Source organism: Macrotis lagotis, chromosome 1 (assembly GCF_037893015.1).
Source record: "Macrotis lagotis isolate mMagLag1 chromosome 1, bilby.v1.9.chrom.fasta, whole genome shotgun sequence".
NCBI lineage: Eukaryota > Metazoa > Chordata > Mammalia > Peramelemorphia > Peramelidae > Macrotis > Macrotis lagotis.
In genome coordinates, this window is record NC_133658.1 from 788,030,003 (window position 1) to 788,050,938 (window position 20,936).

The 20,936-nt window shown below is 42.7% G+C and overlaps 1 protein-coding gene across 5 annotated transcripts in view; it reads left to right on the plus strand.

The window, feature by feature from the left end:
• The window catches only part of DIXDC1 (DIX domain containing 1), a 74,387-nt gene that overhangs the window by 41,106 nt on the left and 12,345 nt on the right, over positions 1-20,936 (plus strand). For 4 of the 5 annotated variants that reach the window (XM_074216667.1, XM_074216668.1, XM_074216670.1 and 1 more), the window contains 10 exons: positions 204-329; positions 1,694-1,925; positions 2,362-2,469; positions 6,779-6,891; positions 8,800-8,948; positions 11,327-11,416; positions 11,517-11,570; positions 12,641-12,691; positions 16,341-16,445; positions 16,792-16,845. In XM_074216667.1, the coding sequence (XP_074072768.1) occupies positions 204-329; positions 1,694-1,925; positions 2,362-2,469; positions 6,779-6,891; positions 8,800-8,948; positions 11,327-11,416; positions 11,517-11,570; positions 12,641-12,691; positions 16,341-16,445; positions 16,792-16,845 (1,082 nt within the window). Of the gene's footprint in view, positions 1-203; positions 330-1,693; positions 1,926-2,361; positions 2,470-4,889; positions 4,998-6,778; positions 6,892-8,799; positions 8,949-11,326; positions 11,417-11,516; positions 11,571-12,640; positions 12,692-16,340; positions 16,446-16,791; positions 16,846-20,936 lie in introns of those variants that run through there. The other variant, XM_074216671.1, reaches the window with a different exon arrangement.

Genomic DNA, 20,936 nt, shown 5'->3' on the forward strand with positions numbered 1-20,936 from the left:
AAAATATGAAAGCACCAAAACATAACCCATTCTCTTCTCTTCTTTTTCTATCTCCATCAGAGTCATGCAGACCAAGACAATTCACTCTCTTTATATTTAGTCAAACCATTTAGTTCCCAAATCAACCCCCCTACTGATGTCCTCATTTTTAATGGACTTCAGGCAGATACAACTCTATTAATATAGTATTTTCTTTCTTGCAGCTGGAGAGAAGTTGAATGGGATGCAGCTGAGTCCCAGCAACCAGCAGGAGATGAAGAACAATGTGGAAAAAGTGCTACAGTTTGTGGCCTCCAAAAAGATTCGAATGCACCAGACCTCTGCTAAAGGTCAGTAACACACACACACACACACACACACACACACACACACACACACACACACACACACACACACACAGACACATTCTCTCTCACTCAGAGGATGGATGCCCTCTTGATGGACCTCTTCAGAACTCCCTAGGTAATATAGAGTCCTGGGTGGGGTTAGAATAGAACTAGATAGCTCTCTATGTGATTTTGAGGACAGAGTAATCCTGAAATCTTGTATACTTTGAGAAACCAGTTTCAGCAAATGGTAAAGGGAAAAAAGACAGAAATTCTTTGTTCATAATAGTTCAGTGTTGGATTGTCAAGGATGTGAGTGTGAAGGGAAATTAATGACTAGAAAAGAAGTGACAGAACTGAGGAGTTGGTATTAAGATTGCTTATTGAGGACAGCTAGGTGGCAAAGTGGATAGAGCATGGGCCCTTGAATCAGGAGTAATTGCCTAGCTGTATGACCTTGGGCAGATCATTTAACACCATTGCCTTAAAAATTTTTTTTTTTACAAAAAGATTGCTTATTGAAATTAGAAAAATAAAAGTGTATTTCTGAGTTCTCTTGATCTTTTGCCTAAGAATTATTTTAGGACATCAGGCTCTAAATTTTGTCATGGAGCTCAGTGCAGTGCCTGAGAAATAAGATGCACTTAATGTGTATTGACTGACTGGCAGTCATGCATTTGGTCTAGAGGCAGCTTGTTTTTTTTACTGTTCACCTTACAGAAGACTTCAGGTGTGAAAAGAGAGATTTCACAGCTTCCTGTGCATGTCCTCTAATAAATGCCTAACAGGATGTTAGTCACATGGGACCTTAGTAAGGAGACGGTAACACTTCTCAGAGCAGCCTAAACTGGTACTGCTGTGGAGGGGCCCCTAAAAGGTGAAGCCAGAGGCTAGGAGACCCTTGGCTCCAGTTTTCCCTTGCTAGTACTGAAAGATTTTGCTGGCTCTTGGAGACTTGATGGGTCTGTGGCAAGCAGGATTTCTTCTCTGTGTCAGAATGATCAAAGAGGTAGTATAACTGGTGAGGCACATTCAACATGGATGATGCTCCACAATTGGCAGCTACTAACCTTGTTTCATCCATACAAAGTAGAAAAAGATCAAGTATGAACATTGCCTTGTTTAGACTCTTCTCAGACCTGTCATACTTCTCTGTTCCAACATTCTCCCTTTTTCTAGAGAAATTGTGTGAGTGGGAAGGCAAAACATAACTATCTTGATATGGTCCCCATGGCAAATGGACTTAAGAGATCCAGACCATTATATTCCTGACTATTCCCTTCTCTTCCTGTCTTATGGGATCAGTGAGGTATTTGTGCCCTTTATCATGCTCCTAAGATCTCTTTGGGATCTCTTCTATTTCACAGACATTGTGGAAGGCAATCTGAAGTCTATCATGAGACTGGTCCTTGCCTTGGCAGCACATTTCAAACCTGGTTCCAATAGGATGGTGAGCCACAGAAGGGATTCCAGAGCTCCAGTCCAGAGTCACCAACCACACTCTGCCACTGCTGTGGCACAGGGTGCAGCTGCTGCTTTGGCAGATGTATGTCATGACATGTCACTGTCAGGACGAGATGTCTTTCGATACAGACAGAGGTAAGGGGAAGGAGTGTGCTGTGAGGAACTGCCCTCCTCTCTCTGGTCTTTTCCTTTAAATACCCAGATATTACCACCACCAGACAGTCCCTTCCTGGTGGGACCCTGCAAAAAAAAAGAGGAAACACTTCTCTTCTGGAAATTAAATTTGCGAGTTACCAAAGAGCAAATTTTTTTCTGAAAAAAATTTGGGACTCCAAATATTAAATTATGGTATTGTGTATTTATTTTGTCATTCATTTGTCTGGGAGATGGGTAGGATATTTACTTTTTCTCTGAACCCTACAATATCCCCTTAGTATCAGTCCCAAAGTATAAATAAGCCAAGCTAGAGAAATATCACCATATCATTGGGGCTGTGTGGCTGATAAGGAGTGACCAAGTCATGGCAGGATTGAGGGATTGACACTATTTCCTTTCTTGGTTATGTCTTTAGAAACAGCAGCATGGATGAGGAAATTGAAAATCCATACTGGAGTGTCCGGGCACTGGTACAGCAATATGAGGGGCATCAAGGACCCTCATCCAAGACCAGTTCCTCCAGGTAACTTATCACCCTATCTTAGCCAAAAGTGACATTTGAGGGGACTTTCAGGGACCTTGGCCCAAAGCACTGACTTAGAGAGCTCTGTAACCCTCATTACCTTAATCCTTTTCTTATTGTCAATATTTGATTATAAAGGAATGCAAACTCCTGTGATTTTCATTGTTGAAGGTAGGGTAGGGCTGAGAGAGGAAAAAGGTGAAGTGATAAATGTTCCCTCACTCTCAAAAATGCTGTTTCAATCAAAGTTTGCAGCAATTGTGTTGTCATGGCCACATCGGGGCACAACCAGAGTATAATCAGGACAAAGCCAATAGTTAAGGGAAACAATTTGAGTACAGGACATCTGAAAATTCTTAGTTTGGTTTTAAGCTTTCATAGTTCTATAACAATGAATTGAAAGTCAAGAGTACTGTTGTAAGTAGTGGATGCAGAATGAGAAGGCGGTGGCAGGCTTGAAATTGTAGGAAGAAATAAGCCCAACTGTTGAGGACATTGTGTTTAGTGTTTATTAATAGAACAGGAATTATGGATTGGTAAAAATTTGACTGAGCTGATAAGTATGTGAATCTAGCTATAAAGCTAATATCCTTTAGAGCCAAATTTGGAGGCAAAAATGGGTCACAGTTCTCTACTAAAGCTTGACTGATGCCCAGGGTAATGGTTGAAGGATTACTTCCTGGACTATTGAAAGTCATGCTCCTGTAAACACATTCTGGTATATTAGTTTATTTAATAATTAAACCTTGATGCTGAGTCATATTTAATTTGTATTCTACTATGACCCCTCAGGGCTTTAAAAAAGTATTATGAGTGAGTGTAAATCCTGCCTCTGACACATCCTAGGTTGAGTTTGAAGGAGTGACTCAATCTTTCAAGTTGCCCAAGGCAACTCTCTGAGCAGAGAAGGTGCCAGCTTGCACAGATAGAGGGAGTTTCTTCCTCTGAAAGCTCCCTCTATCAATAAAACCACCCATCTAATTCCCTGCTGACCAGGGTACCTACGGCATGGTGAAATTTGTAGGCAGGGGAGTTGGCTCAATTCATGTGGCTCTCTTCTCCATTGCTATTGTTAAAGTCAGTTGTTCCTCCTTTTGTTTTTGTGTTTTTGGTTTCTTTCATTTGTTTTGTTCATGTTGAATTCCATTTTTCTGATTTATCGAAGTCATTCTGAATTCTTTTCAAAAGAATGAATGTTACAAAATGATGGCAACCCCGTTCATCTTGATGTAATTCCCACACTTCCAGAACAGGCTCTCGGTCAGAGATTGCTGGTCCCTGACGGTTCTTTCGAGCCTTTTCTTGTTTTAATGAGACTATCACTTGGGACAAATTCAAAGGCTGTTGGGTCTTACAGTTAGGTCTATTGTCCTGCTTGCCTACAAGGCCCGAGCTGGGCCAGCCGGCCCGAGCCTGGGCGCAGAGCAGCCCGTGTTTCCTCCTGGGAGCACCTGGGGGCCCGGCCAGGCCGCGGGGCAGAGGCCGGGCCAGGCCGCGGGGCAGAGGCCGGGCCAGGGACTCGCTGCCCGGGGGCAGGGATGGGAGGGTCATCCGAGCGTGTGTAGGGGGCGGGCCACGGGCCACTGCCCAGGCCCCCGCTGGGCAAGCAGCCCCTCGGCCTCTGCCTCAATGAGCCCCTCGGAGCCAAGGCCTCGGGAATGCTGCCCACTCCCGCCTCGGGAATACTGGGTTCGAGGGGATGGGCGCCCCCCGCCCCCGCCCGGGGGGTCCAGTGTTTGGCTCGCTAATCCGGGGTCGGGGTCGGCTGTGCGTGTAAAAGAGAAATCAAGTCTTATCAGAAACCAGAACCAGGGCGCCGGAGCCGGGCCCCGGCCCCGGCCCGGCCCCGGCCCCCGGCCCCCGGCCCCGGCCCCGGCCCGGCCCCCGCCCGCTCTAAGGCCGGACTCAGGTTAGAGACAGCAGCGATGTCGGGGCCGGGGCGGCGCGGCGGGGGAGCGGCGCAGCGGCCGGCGGGGCTCCCGAGGCCCGGGCTCGCGCCGCGCGCTCCCGCCCGCCCCGCCCCGCCCCTCCCCCGCCCCTCCTCCTCCTCCTCCTCTCCCTCGCGCTCCGCCCCAGCCCCGCGCCAGTCTGCCCGCCGCGCTGCCGGAACCGCGCTGCCGGGGCCGCGCTGCCGGGGCCGCGCTGCCGGGACTCCGCGAGCCCCGCGCCAACGCCGCCGACGCCGCCTCGGCGGGAGGGCGGGAGGGGCTGCGGGGCTCGGCCGAGCGGGGCCGCCGCCTTCCTCCGCCCGGGCCCCGAGGCGATGGGTTGAGATGCCCGGGAGCCGCGGCACGCGCCCGGCCTCGCGCCCGCGGGGGCCGAGATGCCAGCGCTAGGGCCGGGCGGCCTGCGAGGGGAGTCGGCGCGCCCCGGGGCCGGGAGCTGTCGGGAAGCCTCGGCCCGGGCCGGGGCAGAGACATGCCCGCGGGCCGGGGGGCCGTGACGCGAAGCTGCGCCCCCCTGCGCCTGGACGAGCGGGCGCGCTGAAGCCGGAGCGAGGGGACCATGGGGGGGACGCAGGTCAAGTGGTGAGCCGGGGCGCGGGGCGCGGGGCGCGGGAGGAGGGGGCGACCCCCGCCTGGAGCCCGTGCGGGCCGGGCCCAGGGGCGCCCCAAGGACTCGGGCCTCCGGGGGACGGGGCGCCCCTGGGCGTGGCCAGGGCGGAGCCGAGCCCGCAGGGCCCCGCACCCTGCACCGCGGCTGCGGACCCCGTGCCCGCCACGCCTTGGCATCAGGGGCTCGGGTTGAGGCTCATTTCAAAAGAAAGACGGAAAAATAGGGAGCCCGGGTACTGCCGAGCCGCTGGGCATCTGCCAGACCCGGATCCTGCACCTCCCTGTGCCCCCGGGAAGCGGGCGTTGCAGCGCCCCGAGCCGGAGGCCCGGACCAGGCCCCTCCGAAGGAGCGGACCGACCCGCAGTGAGGGGCTAGCCGCCGCATGACAGGGCTTTCCCGCTGACTTCTGCCTTCCAGGTGGGAAAGGGTCGGGAGAAGCCCCCAACAGAGGTCGTGCCCGCCGGGCCAGGAGAGAGGATGGGGACGCTGCCCCTCGGACTGAACTTGAGATTTAGAAATACCTTCAGATAACTTCCACGCAGTTTTACTTTTGTTTTTGCTGGCTTCTTAGAAAGAATGAAACATTAACTCCTGATCATGGTTGTGAGGATTAGTCTGGGAGACTTTAGGGGCACATTAAATGGGTCAATGAACCCTAGACACTTTTGCTTGTTGTCCCGGTGACGGATTTGGAAAGAATTCCTGAAAGGGGCCTAGGACCAAAGACCCCACAGTCTCTGAGATTGTTTCAGTGCTCATGTTCTCAAGGTACAGATCAAATTAAAAAGTTCCTCCAGGGTCTCTTCTTTATCAAATGGAAGGAAATATGAAGTAATAGTTACCTTGTCTTATTTGTGCACTTAGCTTTTGGAGGTTTAAAAAGTGCTTTTCTTTGAAAACTTAAAGTGATTCTAATAGTATTGTAATATTGAATTGCCAGGACAATTATCTATTGGTGGCAATTTGCAAATGTAGTTGTCAGAGTTCTAATGAACTATGCTTGTGGGGCAAAACCAGCCAAAACAAATTAGACAGCTCCTTCCTCTGCACATAGCAACTTAGGTCTGAAAGACACAGTGTAAGGAACAGAGAGCCAAATGTACTCGGCCTTTCTGGCTCCCCTGTGTTGTCTAGCCATTGCGTAGCTCCATCGTACATTACTCATTTTCCAGCTTAATATGAAATGTGCATCCCTGTGCATGCCAATGGCATCTTCCAAATCTACATTCTACTTTTGCCCTTCCACTTAATCTTTTCTCCTGCCTCTCTACCCACCTCCATCATTTATCTCTTTCCCTCTACCTTTACCCTTCCTTTTTCTCCTCTCTATACTCTCTCTTTCTCTTTTCCTTTGCAATTAGCCCATGCAGATGCCACCTTGTCTTCCCTACTTTTACCATTGAACGTACCACATTTGTCTTTTCTTTCTATGAGAAATCAATGTATAATACTTTGTTTTCATTCTAGTTACTTAATCAGTTACAAGGTACAGATGGGCATTATTTTCTGAGCTCTGATGATGTTAGGTTCTTTAAATAAACAATTGGCCAAGCCCCATGATAAATATTTTATCACTGATCCAATCATTTGGGTTTAGAGGAACCATGTTGACCCAGGTCTTTATGTGGGAATGTCTCCATGGGACTGGGTCCTTACAGGGGAATATGTTTCTGGAGTAGAGCATAGAGGTTGATTGTAGTCCCTGTATAATCATGCATAATAATTGTTTCTCTTCTTTTTTCCTCTACCATAGTCTGACATCACCAAGTCCGATCCACAGTGCAAAGAGTGAATCTATTATATCCCAGTCAGAGGAGAGGGCAGATTTTGTGATTATCCCTTCAGAAGGACAAGAGAACAGAACAGGTAGTGCTTCTCAATCTCTCCTGACATTGCCTATTAATCTAGACAGGGTCCTTCTGAAGAGTTTTCCAGAGTCATTTGTGATCATCCACCTCTTCCACTTTACTGGCCATATCTATTTCCAGGGTTTGACTTAGTGCTTTTGAGGCCAATTAGGAGAGTTATATCCATTCGATTAGTGTCACCTTTAATGTTCAAGCTGTCAAAAAACCTTGTAATGTCCTGAACAAATCTTTTCTCACATGGCTTCCTCCAGGATGCCATATGATGCCATAAATGTCTGAGTTAAAATTTATTTTAAAAGTTAATTTTTTAAAAGAAAACAACCAGGGGGCAGCTAGATGGTATAGTGAATAGAGCATTGACCTGAGAGTCAAGAGGACGGATTTGAACCCGGGTCCAAATCCGTCCTCAGACACTTAATAATTACCTAGCTGTGACCTTGGGCAAGTCACTTAACCCCATTGCCTTGCAAAAAAAAAAACCTAAAAAGAAAAAATAACCTATTCTAACCTGATCTTAGATTGAGATCTGAGTAAGAGCCAAGTTGTCCCAGACAACACACAGATTGAAGTTGACAGGAGAAAAGGGATGACCTCCCTTCCTTGGTTCTTCCTTATACCCCTTTTGACTATTCACCTTGCTCTCACAAATACAGAAAGCAAATGATACTTTCATGTAATTTTCGTTCATTCAGAAGAAATAGAAATAAAGCCTTCAGAAATAAAACTCACTCTGAGTCTTACTCTACCCTACTTGAGTCTCTATGTGAAGAGAGGAGACATGCATGATATTATAAAAAGGACACTGCACTTGCAATCAGTGGAGACCCCAATTTGAAACCTGCCTTGAACACTTACTTGATGAGTGACACTTAAAACTTTCTAAGCCCCAGTTCCCTCTGTTGTAAAATGGAGATAATACTATCTATAGTGGCTGACCTCACAGGGTTGTTGAGTAACAAATGAGTTGAAATTAAAAATGTTTTTAAAACTTTAACATTCTATCTACATGTCATCTCTGAAGCATTTTTTGAGCACCAAATCTGTGACTGCACTATTGTGTGAGCAGCTTCCAGAGATATCTTAATGATCCAGCTTGCTCACTGAGACGTTAAGTGAACTTACCTAGGGCCACACAAGCTGGATGTGTCAGAAAGGACACATTCTCTTCTTCCTGACTCCAAGCTGTTCTCACTTTCTACTTTGCTAACTTATTTATGAATACTACAAAGTAAACTCTTGCAGTCATGCTATTGCAAACTAGGAAAATTCAGATGAGGAGTTTGACCTGGGCACTATCAGTATCTGCTCTGGGACCATAAAAATTCTTGTGAGGGCAGGAAAGTTATTTTTCTGATTTGTTTCTTGTATACTTTAACTCCATAGCTCTCTTTTGGAGTCAGGGTTCAGTATTTATGACTGTTGGAACAAAGGAGGATTAAATGACTGTCCCCTAGCTGAGGCTCTGAAGCAGCTAGAAAAAAATTATTACATTTGGCAGCCCTTCCATCAACACCTCCTCTAAGCAGTTTCTAGGAATCTGAGCTGGGAGACACATGTCAGGAATTGAGAACCAAACCAGCCTTGTACAAAGGTACCATTTCAAATCCCTCTTGTGGTGCCAGAGAAGGAATGTGGGCCATTCCCAGGGCAGCAATTCCCTTTTCTGTGAGAGTATATATGCTGCTCCCCAGAGATTTAAGCTTGGAGTTCATGGAAGTGCTTTGCTTAGAACTGATCTCACCCCCCACCCCTGGAATCCTCACACACCTTAGCAGAGATTCCAGTTTGTGCAGTGAGACAGTTGCTGGAGGCCCAGAGCCCTGACTAAGGACTCTGAAAACCCTTTCTCCCAGAAGGTTTGTGTTGTTCATCAACATGAACCATACTCCCTGTATTCATTTTGTAGAAGAGACAGATTCTCCATTTTCCCGTGACTGGCTAGCAGGGAGCCCAGGAACCTATCTAGAGACTTCATGGGAAGACCAGCTGTTGGAGCAACAAGAACACCTAGAAAAAGAAATGGAGGAGGCAAAGAAAATGATATCTGGACTACAGGTAGCTTGCTTGCTTGCTTGGATTTTCTCCTTTTAACACACTAATTTACTTCACCTCCTGCCCCATGACTATGTCTGCTGAAAATAACTTGCTTTTCACTTTATAGGTCAAAGTTCATTGTAAGGTTGTGAGAGAGAGAGAGGAAAATAGGTAGCAAATGGGGAATAGAAGCAAGGAAATGTTTTTGCTTCTGACTTAAGAGGTCTGGAAGTATTTTTTATAGCTCAGTTGCTAGAGTTTTAGGGAAGCTCTTCCTCTCCTCCAAAGATTTATGCTCTGAAGAGATTTCTTTTTCTTATAGGTTATTGAAGAGGTATAGCTGCAATTTTTGTTCGTGAAAGATAGTGATTAGTTGCACAGTTTCTCTTAGAAACTGTCCTAAAAGTAGTTTTGGAACCAGCTCCCCAAATCTCAGTTTAATTCCATGTCAGGAATGTTGCTTAGTCATGTACATTGAAATTTTCATGGATTCTAGATCACAATGACCAGGTAGAGTAAGTTTAACTTAAAAGAAACAAAAACCAGAATATTTCCCATAATCTACCTGCAGGGCCAGTTCAAGCAAATCTCTCCAAAGGAACTGACCGACCCACTTGACAGAGTTCCCACACTGAGTGACCTCCCCCCTTCATTGTTTTTCTATGTCTGCCCCGGTTTGAGAGGGACCTAGAGTAGTGTGTTGACGACCCTGAAATTGCCTAGGAATAATCTTTTTCATTTGTGCTGGGAGCGGTGCTGTTTCTGAATTGTCAAATATTTATGGACACGTAAACAAAGCCCGCATTGTATATGTGGCGCTAGCAGCAGGCAGGCGATGGATGGGGTGCTCCCAGCCAGCCGATGACAGAGAAGGGACACAAAAGGTTCCCTAAGAAAAAAGGAGATTGGCATAGTGGCCAAATTCATCTGCATAATGTATGCGTTTGGGACTGAGGAAGTCTGGAGAATGTATTGCCTAAGAATATGGAGGGGAATTGTTGATTTTTCCATTTTTGATTCGGTAGTTTAAAGGTAATTCAGATTCTCCTCCCATGCTCCAAGGAATAACTAATGAAATGTTTCCTTAGGTTATACAATAAGTACATGGCAGTACAACATTAAAGAACTTTGGGACACACACACTTAACACAGATTTTCTCCAGGATCATTTGCATTCTATGAATATAGATAGCCATTATTTGACTCTTAAGAGGGTTTAAGTTTCTCCAATAAGGAGAGAGCCAGTGACTGATGAGAAAGTAAGAAAAATGAAGGCCTCAGCCTGAAAGTCAACATTGCAAACAGAGAGGCATGTTAATTCTGAAACCATAATTTTGAGAAGAATTGAATTCTATTGAAAGATATAGAATAGCTCAGCATCATCTGGACTCCTTAAAAGTTTCAGTGAGGACCAAATTGTGGCAAAGCTATAGCATAGATTTCTCACCCATTAGTATATCTTTAGTTAAAGCTTATTAATAAGTTCATTATTAAAGAATGAAACATTTTCTAGATGCCCCATTGTCTTTCTACTTGTTGTAACCATAAAACTTCAGAATATATTCTTTTCATGAATTCAGATTATTTCTAGATGCTGAAAATGACCAGACTTAACCTTTTTAATATACTAGATGTTTGCTGATATTGTATATGACCTATATAAACCTTTATCTCATTTGGCAAAATTTTGACTCAATTTAGTTATAAAACAGACTCTACTTCTTCAAACTGCCTCTCTTGATTATTATCTTTATCTCAGTTGATAATCAGTCCTAGCTATATAACTGATCCTCTGAGAAAAGCAAGGTCCATTGTGGAGAGTTGAAATGAATGAGGACATATAATTTCCATACAAACACATTGCCTACTTTTCCTATGCAGCTCTTCAAATTAACCTTGAGAAGTTAGAATGAGAATTTTTTTTTTTTCATCTATATCTCTCTCCCCACCCAACTCCCGGACACATTCCAATCGATTCATTGAAAAGTACTTTTCAAAGCCAACATAAACAACCTCTGTTTTTGGTTCTCTGTATTGCTGGTTAAAGCCAATTTGAGTAGCTCTGATTTGAAATGCTTCCAACCATTCCTGAAAGCAAGGTTTGTTCTCCAGTTACCTCCTGGGACTGAGAGGGGCTTTTATGGCTGAAGATACAGGTGAATTCAGAGAAGTGATAGAGGCTTGGGGCACAGACAGTGTCAGAACTTCAGATTATCCCAAGATTAGTATGCATCTGCACAGAGTAAAGGAGCAGCCAAAGCTATAGAAGGGTTTCTAGAGTAAGTTGGGTTGTGATTCCAGTTTAGGGACTGAGCTCACTGGTCTCAGTCCTGAGTTATCTGGCATAAGTCACCTGACTGGAGGAGTCACATTTTATTTTGCCTTTGTTTTATTTTCAGGCCTTGCTACTTAATGGGTCCCTGCCTGAAGATGAACAAGAGAGGCCGTTGGCTCTCTTTGAACCAGGAGCCAACCCAGAAGAGCAACTGGTGAGTTTCTTCTTTCCCTGTGAGATTTTGTATGTCTGGTTCATGTGAAGAGTAATCTTCCAGGATATAATTATAATTATTCTTTTTCTCTTATATTTAGATCATAATCCAAAGTCGTCTGGACCAGAGCATGGAAGAAAATCAGGACCTGAAGGTACTGCCATGTATATGCATAATAAATTATGAGGAAAAAGATGTTTAAAGGATTTAGGATCAACGAGGACTGCTTTTCCCAAATACCTCTCAGGGTTTCTTAATGCAAAAGAGTTTCTGGAAAACTTGTGGTGTGAAGCAGGAGGGAAAAGAATTTGAGGACCAAGGGTTTTCCCCCTCTTTATAAAAATCTGCTATAGTTATGGGCTCAAAGATATACACAGGCATTCATATTCCCCATGCTCTTTAGGTAATCCATGCCATGTTCTAGACCAGATCATTTTACTTCAACATCTTAAGTGTATATGATTTCCTTGGTGTGGGAATTGTATTCTTTCTACACTTCATTAAACAATTTCAAGGGGTTGCTATGTTAAGAAAACTCGCCACCATGTGGCTACCTTTCTTGTGACCAGTTTCTTAGAATTTAATTAAGTCACTTCTGATCAAACAATCCAGCCCCAGGTGGCCCTTGAAGCCCGGCTTCAAGCTTGTACTCTCCTGGCACAGTTTTTGAAAGCCCACAGCCCTTTCCACAACAGGAAGAGGCAAGGAAGTTGGATTTTGTGGAGGAAGCTTGTTTTCATCTAGACATAAATTTCCCAGAAGGCACTGACTGGTCTTTAGGAGTTCTTTGGCCCTTTGCCCAATATTAGGTTAAGCCAAGATAATCTAAAAATACTGGTAAAACACATATTAAGATATCTTGTTTCAGTAAGGGGGATTTAGGTTACTTGAGCTATGATACTTCAGGCCATATATGGAAGACTTCTAAGGGTGAGGGTTGTTAAACACGGAAGTAGGTTTAGAATCTTCCCTGTCGAAGTTCCCTTCTGTCCCAAAATGGTCTGTGTAGTTCTTCAGGCAGCCAAGGGGAGGCTGAAGATGACTCTGTGGCCCTCTGTCAGCAAGTCTGTGATTTATCATTTGCCACTGACTGAATGAGGCCTTTGGTTTTGTTTTCTGTCATGGAATGTCCTCATTGTTTTGCTCTCTGTGAGACAGGGGGAGATGATACTTCTGAGACAATGCATAAGGCAAAAGCCATCTAATCTGTATTTGTTTTTTCAGAAAGAGTTGCTGAAATGCAAACAAGAAGTCAGAAATTTGCAGGGAATAAAGGTAAAAAGAAATATGAGCTAACTCTTTTACCTCATTCCTTCAGAGAAAATGTTGACTTCTGTGGAGTGGCAGAAATCTGAGGCTTCTGTGTTAGGCCCTGACTTGGTCTGAGGAGTGGAGTATCTCTATTTAGCTGAGGCTTTTTTCCTGGCTTGCTTTTGGTGCTCAGTCTCTCTATACCACTTTGGCTATAGTTTTATAAAACCTTGTCCTCCCAGCCCTATGGAAGAAAGGATTTTTTTTTTTTTTTGGTCAGGATTTTTTCCAACTACATGCAAGAGTAGTTTTCAACAATCATTTTTTTTTGATAGATTTTGAGTTTTACATTTTCTCCTCCCTCCTCCCTCTGACAGAAAGCACTCTAATATGGCCCTACTTGTATAACCCTGCTAAACATACTTATTAATCATGTTGTGAAAGAAGGGAAAAAAGGCTTTCTAGGCTGTTGTCCTTTTTCATCCATAAGCCAGTGAATAATTCTAGAACATTGAAGGCCAAGGGCATCTCAAATTGGCATTCTTCTCACTAGCACTGTCATAGTTATTGTCACATGGTAAAAATGTGTCATACTATTTCTCTTTGTACCCCAACTCCTCCTACCCCTCCCCCCTCCAAATAAACACTGCATTGTGCAGAGTGGAGAAAATAGAAAAAAAGATAGGCGAATATCCTGAAACCAGGGAGATACTACCCAAAACCTTTGAACACAAGTAGAATGTGAGGTTGCAGTAAAATCCCCTGAAGCCATCCTCATAGATGGTTTAAAAAGCCTTTTATTTTTGCCCTGCATTTTTGTAAAGTAAGAAAGAATGACTGTCTCATCCTTATGGAATGCTTCTTTTCTTGCTTATCTATATCTCAATCTTTCAAGACCTAGTTCAGAGCTACCTTTTTTAAAAATTTCTCTCTCTCTCCTTCTACCTCTTCTCCCAGGTTCTGCCATTTTTGTCTGTATTATAAAATAAGCATATTCTTCTCTATTGTCTTATTTTCTCTGTATGTACCTCACAATATGAACAGTTTTGTCTGCCTGGCAAAGCAGTAGTCAGCACAACTACCACTAACATGTACCAGCTGTACAGCTACGCAGGTCATACAGTCTGCCAGGGCCCTTAGCAACATGACTTCAAGTCATAGAGAAGGGAGGAACTGGATCAGGGTAGCTTGCTTCTACCACAGAATTCCCTATGTTAATGAAATCTGGTCTGGTCCCGTTACTGTCAATCAGTCAATATGTACTTTTATAATACCTACTTTGTATCTGGCCCTGTGCAGGGTGTTGGAGAGATTAAGACAGAATGAAAGGGCTCTCAAAGGTAGAACATGAACATATATGAGTATAAATAAAATGAAACCTATTTTTTTTGGGGGGGTAAGCAATGGCAACTGGAGGTGGTGGTGGTGGGAAGGAAAACTGAACAAGATCCATGTAGAAGTACTTAAGCTGGATTTTGAAGGAAACAAGGATTTTAGGATATAGAGCTGTAGAAAGAAACGTTCTGGTCAGAGAGACTAGCCAGTGCAAAGGCACAGAGACTGGAGATCATGAGATCCTAAATATAGAACTGGAAGGAAGAGAAAAAGGACCTATTAAGCATTTACTTTGTGTCAGATACTGTGCTAAGTACATGGCAGTATGATCTCATTTGGTCTCACAACAACCCTGGCACATAGATACTATAATTGTCCCCTTTTTATAGTTTAGGAAACTGAAGCAAGGAGAAGCTAAGTGACTTGCTCAGAGTCACACAATAATTATTCTGAAGCTAGTTTTGAATTCAGTTTTTCATAACTCCAAGCCCAGCACATTATATATACTTTGACACTTAGTTGTCTCTAAGGAACCTTAGAAAGATCAAGAAGTTCCTTAGAAAGATCAGTTAATTCAACTCCACCGTGTTATAGATGAAGAAACTTGAGTCCCAAAGAGATTAGGTGACTTATCCAGAGTCATACAGCTAGTAATATCTGAGGCAGAGTCTTCTTGATTTTGAGTCTGTCAGTCTGGAGTACCATATGTGTGAGAAGTGGTGCAAAAGTCAGTCTAGCTGAACTTCAGAGTATATATGGGAAAGGGAGTTAAGGTAACCAAGTAGGTAGAAGCTGGAATTTAAAGGGGTTTAAAATCTAAACAGAGGAGATTATATTTGATCTTAAAGATAATTGATAGCTGTGTGACCTTGGGCAAGTCACTTAACCCCATTACCTTAAATAAAAAATAAATGAAAGACAATTGGGAAAGACATTTATTGATCAGGGGAATGGCAAGGTCAGACCTACACTTTAGAAAAGTCAGACACTTAATAATTGCCTAGCTGTGTGACCTTGGGCAAATCATTTAACCCCATTGCCTTAAATAAATAAATAAAAGTCTCTTTGGCTGCATTGTGGAAGATAGACCCAATAGGGAGAGACTTGAAGCTGGGAAGTCAATTAGGAAGCTAGTGGTTGCAATTATCCAGGCAGGAGATGATGAAGTTCCAAACCATTGTGTTAGTTACGTGATCAGAAAGGGACAGATCTGAGAGATGTGGAGGTAGAAACATGTGACAAATGACTAAATATATAGAGTGAGGAAAAATGAGTAATCAAGGATGATACCAAGGTTGCAATTCTGGGTACCTAGGAAGATGGTAGTGTACACAACAAATAGGGAAGTTTACGAGGGGAGATGAAAGTTGTGACAAGTTGAGTTTTGTTTTATACCTGTTGAATTTGAGATGCCTAGACCACCCAGTTTGAAATGTCCAATAGGTAGTAGAAGACTCAAGCTTCCAGAAGCACAGGTGAGAGACTAGGATTGAATATAAAGATTGAGTAGTCAATTATATAGAGATAATCATTCAACCCATGGCATCAGAAAGCCCACAGTTATGGAATAGAGGTTTTAATGATGACCCATCAAAGGAGACTGGGAAGGAGTTGTCAGATTGGAGGAAAGCTGAGAGAGCAGAAAGGAGAGAATAACCAGAAGGGAACAATGATTAATAATGGCAAATGCTGCAGCAAGATTGACAAAGAGAAGGATTGAGAAAAGACCATCATGCTTTGCAATTAGATTATTGATCATTTTAGAGAAGACAGTTTTAGGTGAGAGAATGATGAGGTTGGAAACCAAACTATAAAGGTTGAGGAGTGAAGGAGAGGAAAAAGAAATGAAGGTAGTGACTATAGATAGTTTTTCTTAGGAGTAACTATGTAAAGAAATGTCTTTGCATCTTCTGAAGTTTTTTTTTTTAAGGATGGGGAGACTTGAGTGTGTTTGTAGACAGCAGAGGGAAAGATTTTATAGATAGATGTTTAAAATTAGAAAGGGCATGACAGTGGGAACAATTTGCTAGAGATTATGGAAGGAAATGGAAGGATACTGTATAAATAAGGGTACATGCCATTGGCCATGGCAGGAAGAAGGGCTACTTCTTCATCAGAGACTGGAGGAAAGGAATTTTGAAATGTAGCAAGATTAGGGAGGGGTAAGGTCAGATTTCTTGCTTACTGATAGTTTTACCTTCCCAATTATTGTGTAAGATTATTGTGAACAGAGACCACAATAACCACAATGTCAAATGGAATGGTGGTGCACAAAGAAGACACTTAACAGTAACCTAGCAATGGAACATAACCACCTTAAGATATATTTTCTCCCCAGGATGCTTTGCAGCAGAGATTGACTCAACAGGACACATCTGTTCTTCAGCTTAAACAAGAACTTTTGAGAGCAAACATGGACAAGGATGAACTACACAACCAGAATGTGAGTTATATGAAGAGTCTCTGTACTGAAGGTAGGACAGGTGACCTTGTTGCACACGGTATGAAGGGACCCCAGACTACTGTATGTTCTTATGTTACACTGAGTTTATCTCTGTTCCTAGATATATCCCAGACCATACTGGGCAGAGAGATCTTTGGGTTCCTCAGCAACTTTGGGGACCCTGAGACACTTGGCTGAAAGTATCTGTAGCCAGAATATATCTCTGATGAGATATGGAAGGGTCTTCTCCTTTTTTTCCTTACACTATTTCACATAATCAGCTATCTGTTATCCTGAGTTGAGTTGGCAAGCATTTCAATGAACCTTTTTCTTGTTCTTCTTACAGGTAGATCTTCAGAGGAAACTGGATGAGAGGAGCCGCCTCTTAGGAGAATACAAAGTAAGAATAGAACACTAGGGTGACAAATAATTCTCCTCTATCTTTGCAATTGAGCTGTTTCCCATTGCTGCTGCTGTGATAAAGAACTGAAGTTATCCTTTTCTCTCATGCTTTGTATTTCTTGCTCATACCTACTTGATTCTCAATCCCTCTCCCACACAAGTTCTCTAATGCTCAAATGATTAGGTAGAGTGAGGGAAAATGAAGAATCAAGAATGATGCCACAGTTGCAAATCCAGGTAACTGGAAGGATGGTGGTTTCCTTCAGGAGGCAATATGGTATGGTAAAAGGAGTGCTTTGCTTAGAATCAGAAAGTCTGGGTTCTAAACACATTTCTTCTGATAACTTGTCTCATATTGGGCTGACATAATCTTGTGAACTTTAATTTCCTCATCCAAAATTCCCCTGTTTAATTCATGAAATTTCTAGGAGGATCAAACAAGATAACAGATGTTAAAGTGCTCTAAAAATTACTCTGATATACAGTATGGTGTACTGTAAGAGCATTTGGATCAAGGGGTGGCTAGGTGGCGCAGTGGATAAAGCACCGGCCCTGGAGTCAGGAGTACCTGGGTTCAAATCCGGTCTCAGACACTTAATAATTACCTAGCTGTGTGGCCTTGGACAAACCACTTAACCCCATTTGCCTTGCAAAAAAAAAAACCCTTAAAAAAAAGAGCATTTGGATCGAAAGTCAAAGGATCTGAGTCTCTCCTCCCACCCCCCATCCTGCTTCCTTCACTCAGTCTTTTTTTAAATTTTATTTTATTTATTTATTTATTTATTTATTTATTTTTGTAAGGCAAATGGGATTAAGTGGCTTGCCCAAGGCCACACAGCTAGGTAATTATTAAGTGTCTGAGACCGGATTTGAACCCAGGTACTCCTGACTCCAGGGCCTGTGCTTTATCCACTGCGCCACCTAGCCGCCCCCCACTGCACCACCTAGCCGCCCCCCACTGCACCACTTAGCCGCCCCTCACTCAGTCTTTCCATGGTACTTCACCTCCTCTAGATACACCTTAACTTTTCAGTATTTATGGTGCTTAATAGAACACCCTAGTGTTCTATTCTTACTTTGTATTCTCCTATTGATAATGAATTATGGAAACAATTAGGGTAAATTCACTTTCCATATGTATCAAATAAAAGATTTGGATTAAATTGTCTCTTTTAGGTCTAACTTTATAGAGACTATGAAATATAAAGTATTAGATGTTTTCCTAATGTTCTAATTTTTCCTAATTTCCATATGTTCCTATTTGAATAGACATACTAGAATTTAGAATTAGGATCCTTATAAGTAATAGTTCTTGTATTCTCTTTTATTGCTCTGAAGTACTCTGAGGAAATAGCTGTTCCTTACAGTTGATGAAAATTATTTTCTTATTGAATTATAGAATGAATATATTTCTGTTTTAAGTCTATAGTGTAAGAATCTTGTTTTTGCTTTTTTGTTTTGGCAAGGCAATGGATTAAGTGACTTGCCCAAGGTAACAGCTAGGTAATTATTAAATGTTTGAGGTCATATTTGAACTCAGGTCTTCCTCACTCTAGAGCCGGTGTTCTATCCACTGTGCCACCTGCTGCTCCCTAGTGAAAGAATTTTGAAAAGCCATTCGTTCATCTGGGACTGTGGAAGATCCTGAGTGGGTCATCTTCGAATAAGGAAGTTGGCATCATCTGTTTACTTTATTGAGTTCAGATCTTGTTTGTTATCACTCTTGTGTAAATAAGTAAAGAGCTAGTTGCTTTTCAGATCAGAAATAGGAAATTAGTGAGAATTCCAATAGTGGGAATGCTGACTGTTAGATTGCTCTGGTTGGGCTCCAGAGATGGGGATAGTTGCCACTGGTTACCAGTGGCCAGATGCTTGCCTAGGACAGTAAAGAAGCTGACTATCTGGGGCAGCTAGGTGGTGCAGTAGATAGAACACCAGTCAGGAGGGACCTGAGTTCAAATCCGACCTCAGACACTTAATAATTACCTAGCTGTGTGACCTTCAGCAAGTCACTTAACACCATTGCCTTGAAAAACTAAAAAAAAAAAAACAAAAAAAGCTGACTATCCCTAAGGACAGAATCAAATTGAGGAAAGGGGGCCTAGTTCCTACTCTATTATCAGAGCACAATAATAATTTCATTTTATTCTGTCTTTATTCAAGTTAGTAAATTGTGTTTATTTCCAGTCACCATAAATACTGAAAAGTTAAGGTGTATCTAGAGGAGGTGAAGTACCATGAAAAGACTGAGTGAAGGAAGAGTACAAGAAGAGAAGGCTTGGGGCGGCTAGGTGGCGTAGTGGATAAAGCACCGGCCTTGGAGTCAGGAGTTACCTGGGTTCAAATCCAGTCTTAGACACTTAATAATTACCTAGCTGTGTGGCCTTGGGCAAGCCACTTAACCCCATTTGCCTTGCAAAAACCTTAAAAAAAAAAAAAGAAGAGAAGGCTTTGGAAAGGGCATGACCTCTGTGTTCATACACTTGAAGAATTATGTGAAAGACAGATTCAAAAACTAGCAAAGACCACTAGCTTCAGATTCCCATATAACACAGTGGAAAAGAACACTTGGATTGGAATGTGAGGTTTTAGATACAAAAAATTTAGATGAAGCACAATTTCTTGTTCTTCAAGAGTTTATAGTTTAGCTGGAGCAGGTGGAGCAGGTGGGTAGTTCAGAATGCCTGTCCTGGAGACAGGAAGACCAGAATTCAAATCTAGCATCAGACACTAGCTGTTTGTCTCTGGGTAAATCTCTCAACCCATTTGCTTAAAAAAAAAGCCCTTCTTGGATCACTGTCTTGCTGTAGAAGAGAGGCTTGTATAACTCAACAAAAGTAGGAACTATTCTGTACAGGGTCATTGTGACAAAAGGTGATCTACTGGACAAGGAACTGACAATCCATTCCAGTATCTTTGCCAAGAAAATTCCATGGAGAAAATAGTCCAATACAGATAACTATAATCTATACTATTACATAATATATTCATTAGAATGTTACAAAACCAAGTGTTAAATGTGGTCTGGAAGGAAAGACTTAATAGCTCAAAATAGGTCCAGAAATGAGTTGGGGATCCAAAAAGGTTTCCTTGAAAAAGTAGTCTTTCATTGATTTTAAAAGTGTAGTGAGAGTGCAGTACCTTTTCCTGGGGTAGAAATGTCCAATTTGACTGGAGCACACAGTATTCAGGGAAGATAAGGATGCTATAGGACAGAAGTTTAAGATCATTGATTAGAAGCTAAATGGAGGTAGATTTTGGTTTTAGTTTGATTTCATGAAGAATAGTTTGTTTCAGAATACCCTACCCTCATTTCCTTTTATAACAGGTTTACTAGAGTGTGGTCTCTAGATAGAACTTATCCAAAGTCTTTGCAGAGTCAAATGGATTAAAAAGAAAAAAAGAGACTAACTGGTTGAAGACAAGACCCAAAAGAAAGGTCATTAATGGATCAAAGTTAACTTAAAGGGATGTTTCCAGCAGATGGTCTCAGGGATTTGCTTTTGGCTTTGTACTAATTTTACATCTTAAATCAACAATTTGAGTGAAGACATAGATAGTAGGCTTTAAAGTTCTCAGCAGACTTGAACTTTGGGTTGAATCTAATAACATGAAATTTAAATTTTAATTCTTATGATTGGGTTCAAAAAACCAACTTCACAAGGATGCTATGGGGGAGGCATCACTCCAAAGCAGTCCCTCTGAAAAAGATTTGGAGAGTTTTGTAAACTGCAAGCTCACCATGAATTTTCAGTATGATGTGGCAGCCCCAAAAAAGAAATAGGATCTTAAACTGTCTCAAAGACCTGAGCTCTAGAACGCGAGGTAACAGTTCTACAGTACTCTCCCCTAGGCAGACCACAGTGGATATTGAATTCATTTCTGAATACTACATTTTAGAGAGACATTGATAATAAGTTGGAGTGATCAGGATTAAAAAGGACCTTGAGCTTATGCTACTCTGGAGGGCGAGGTTGAAAGCTTTTCTAGTCCAGTCTAATCCAGTCTCAAGAAGCTGAGTCCAGAGATGTCAAGCTAAGATTACACAGTTTGTAAGCAGGAGAGCTGGGATTGGAGCCTAAGCCCTCG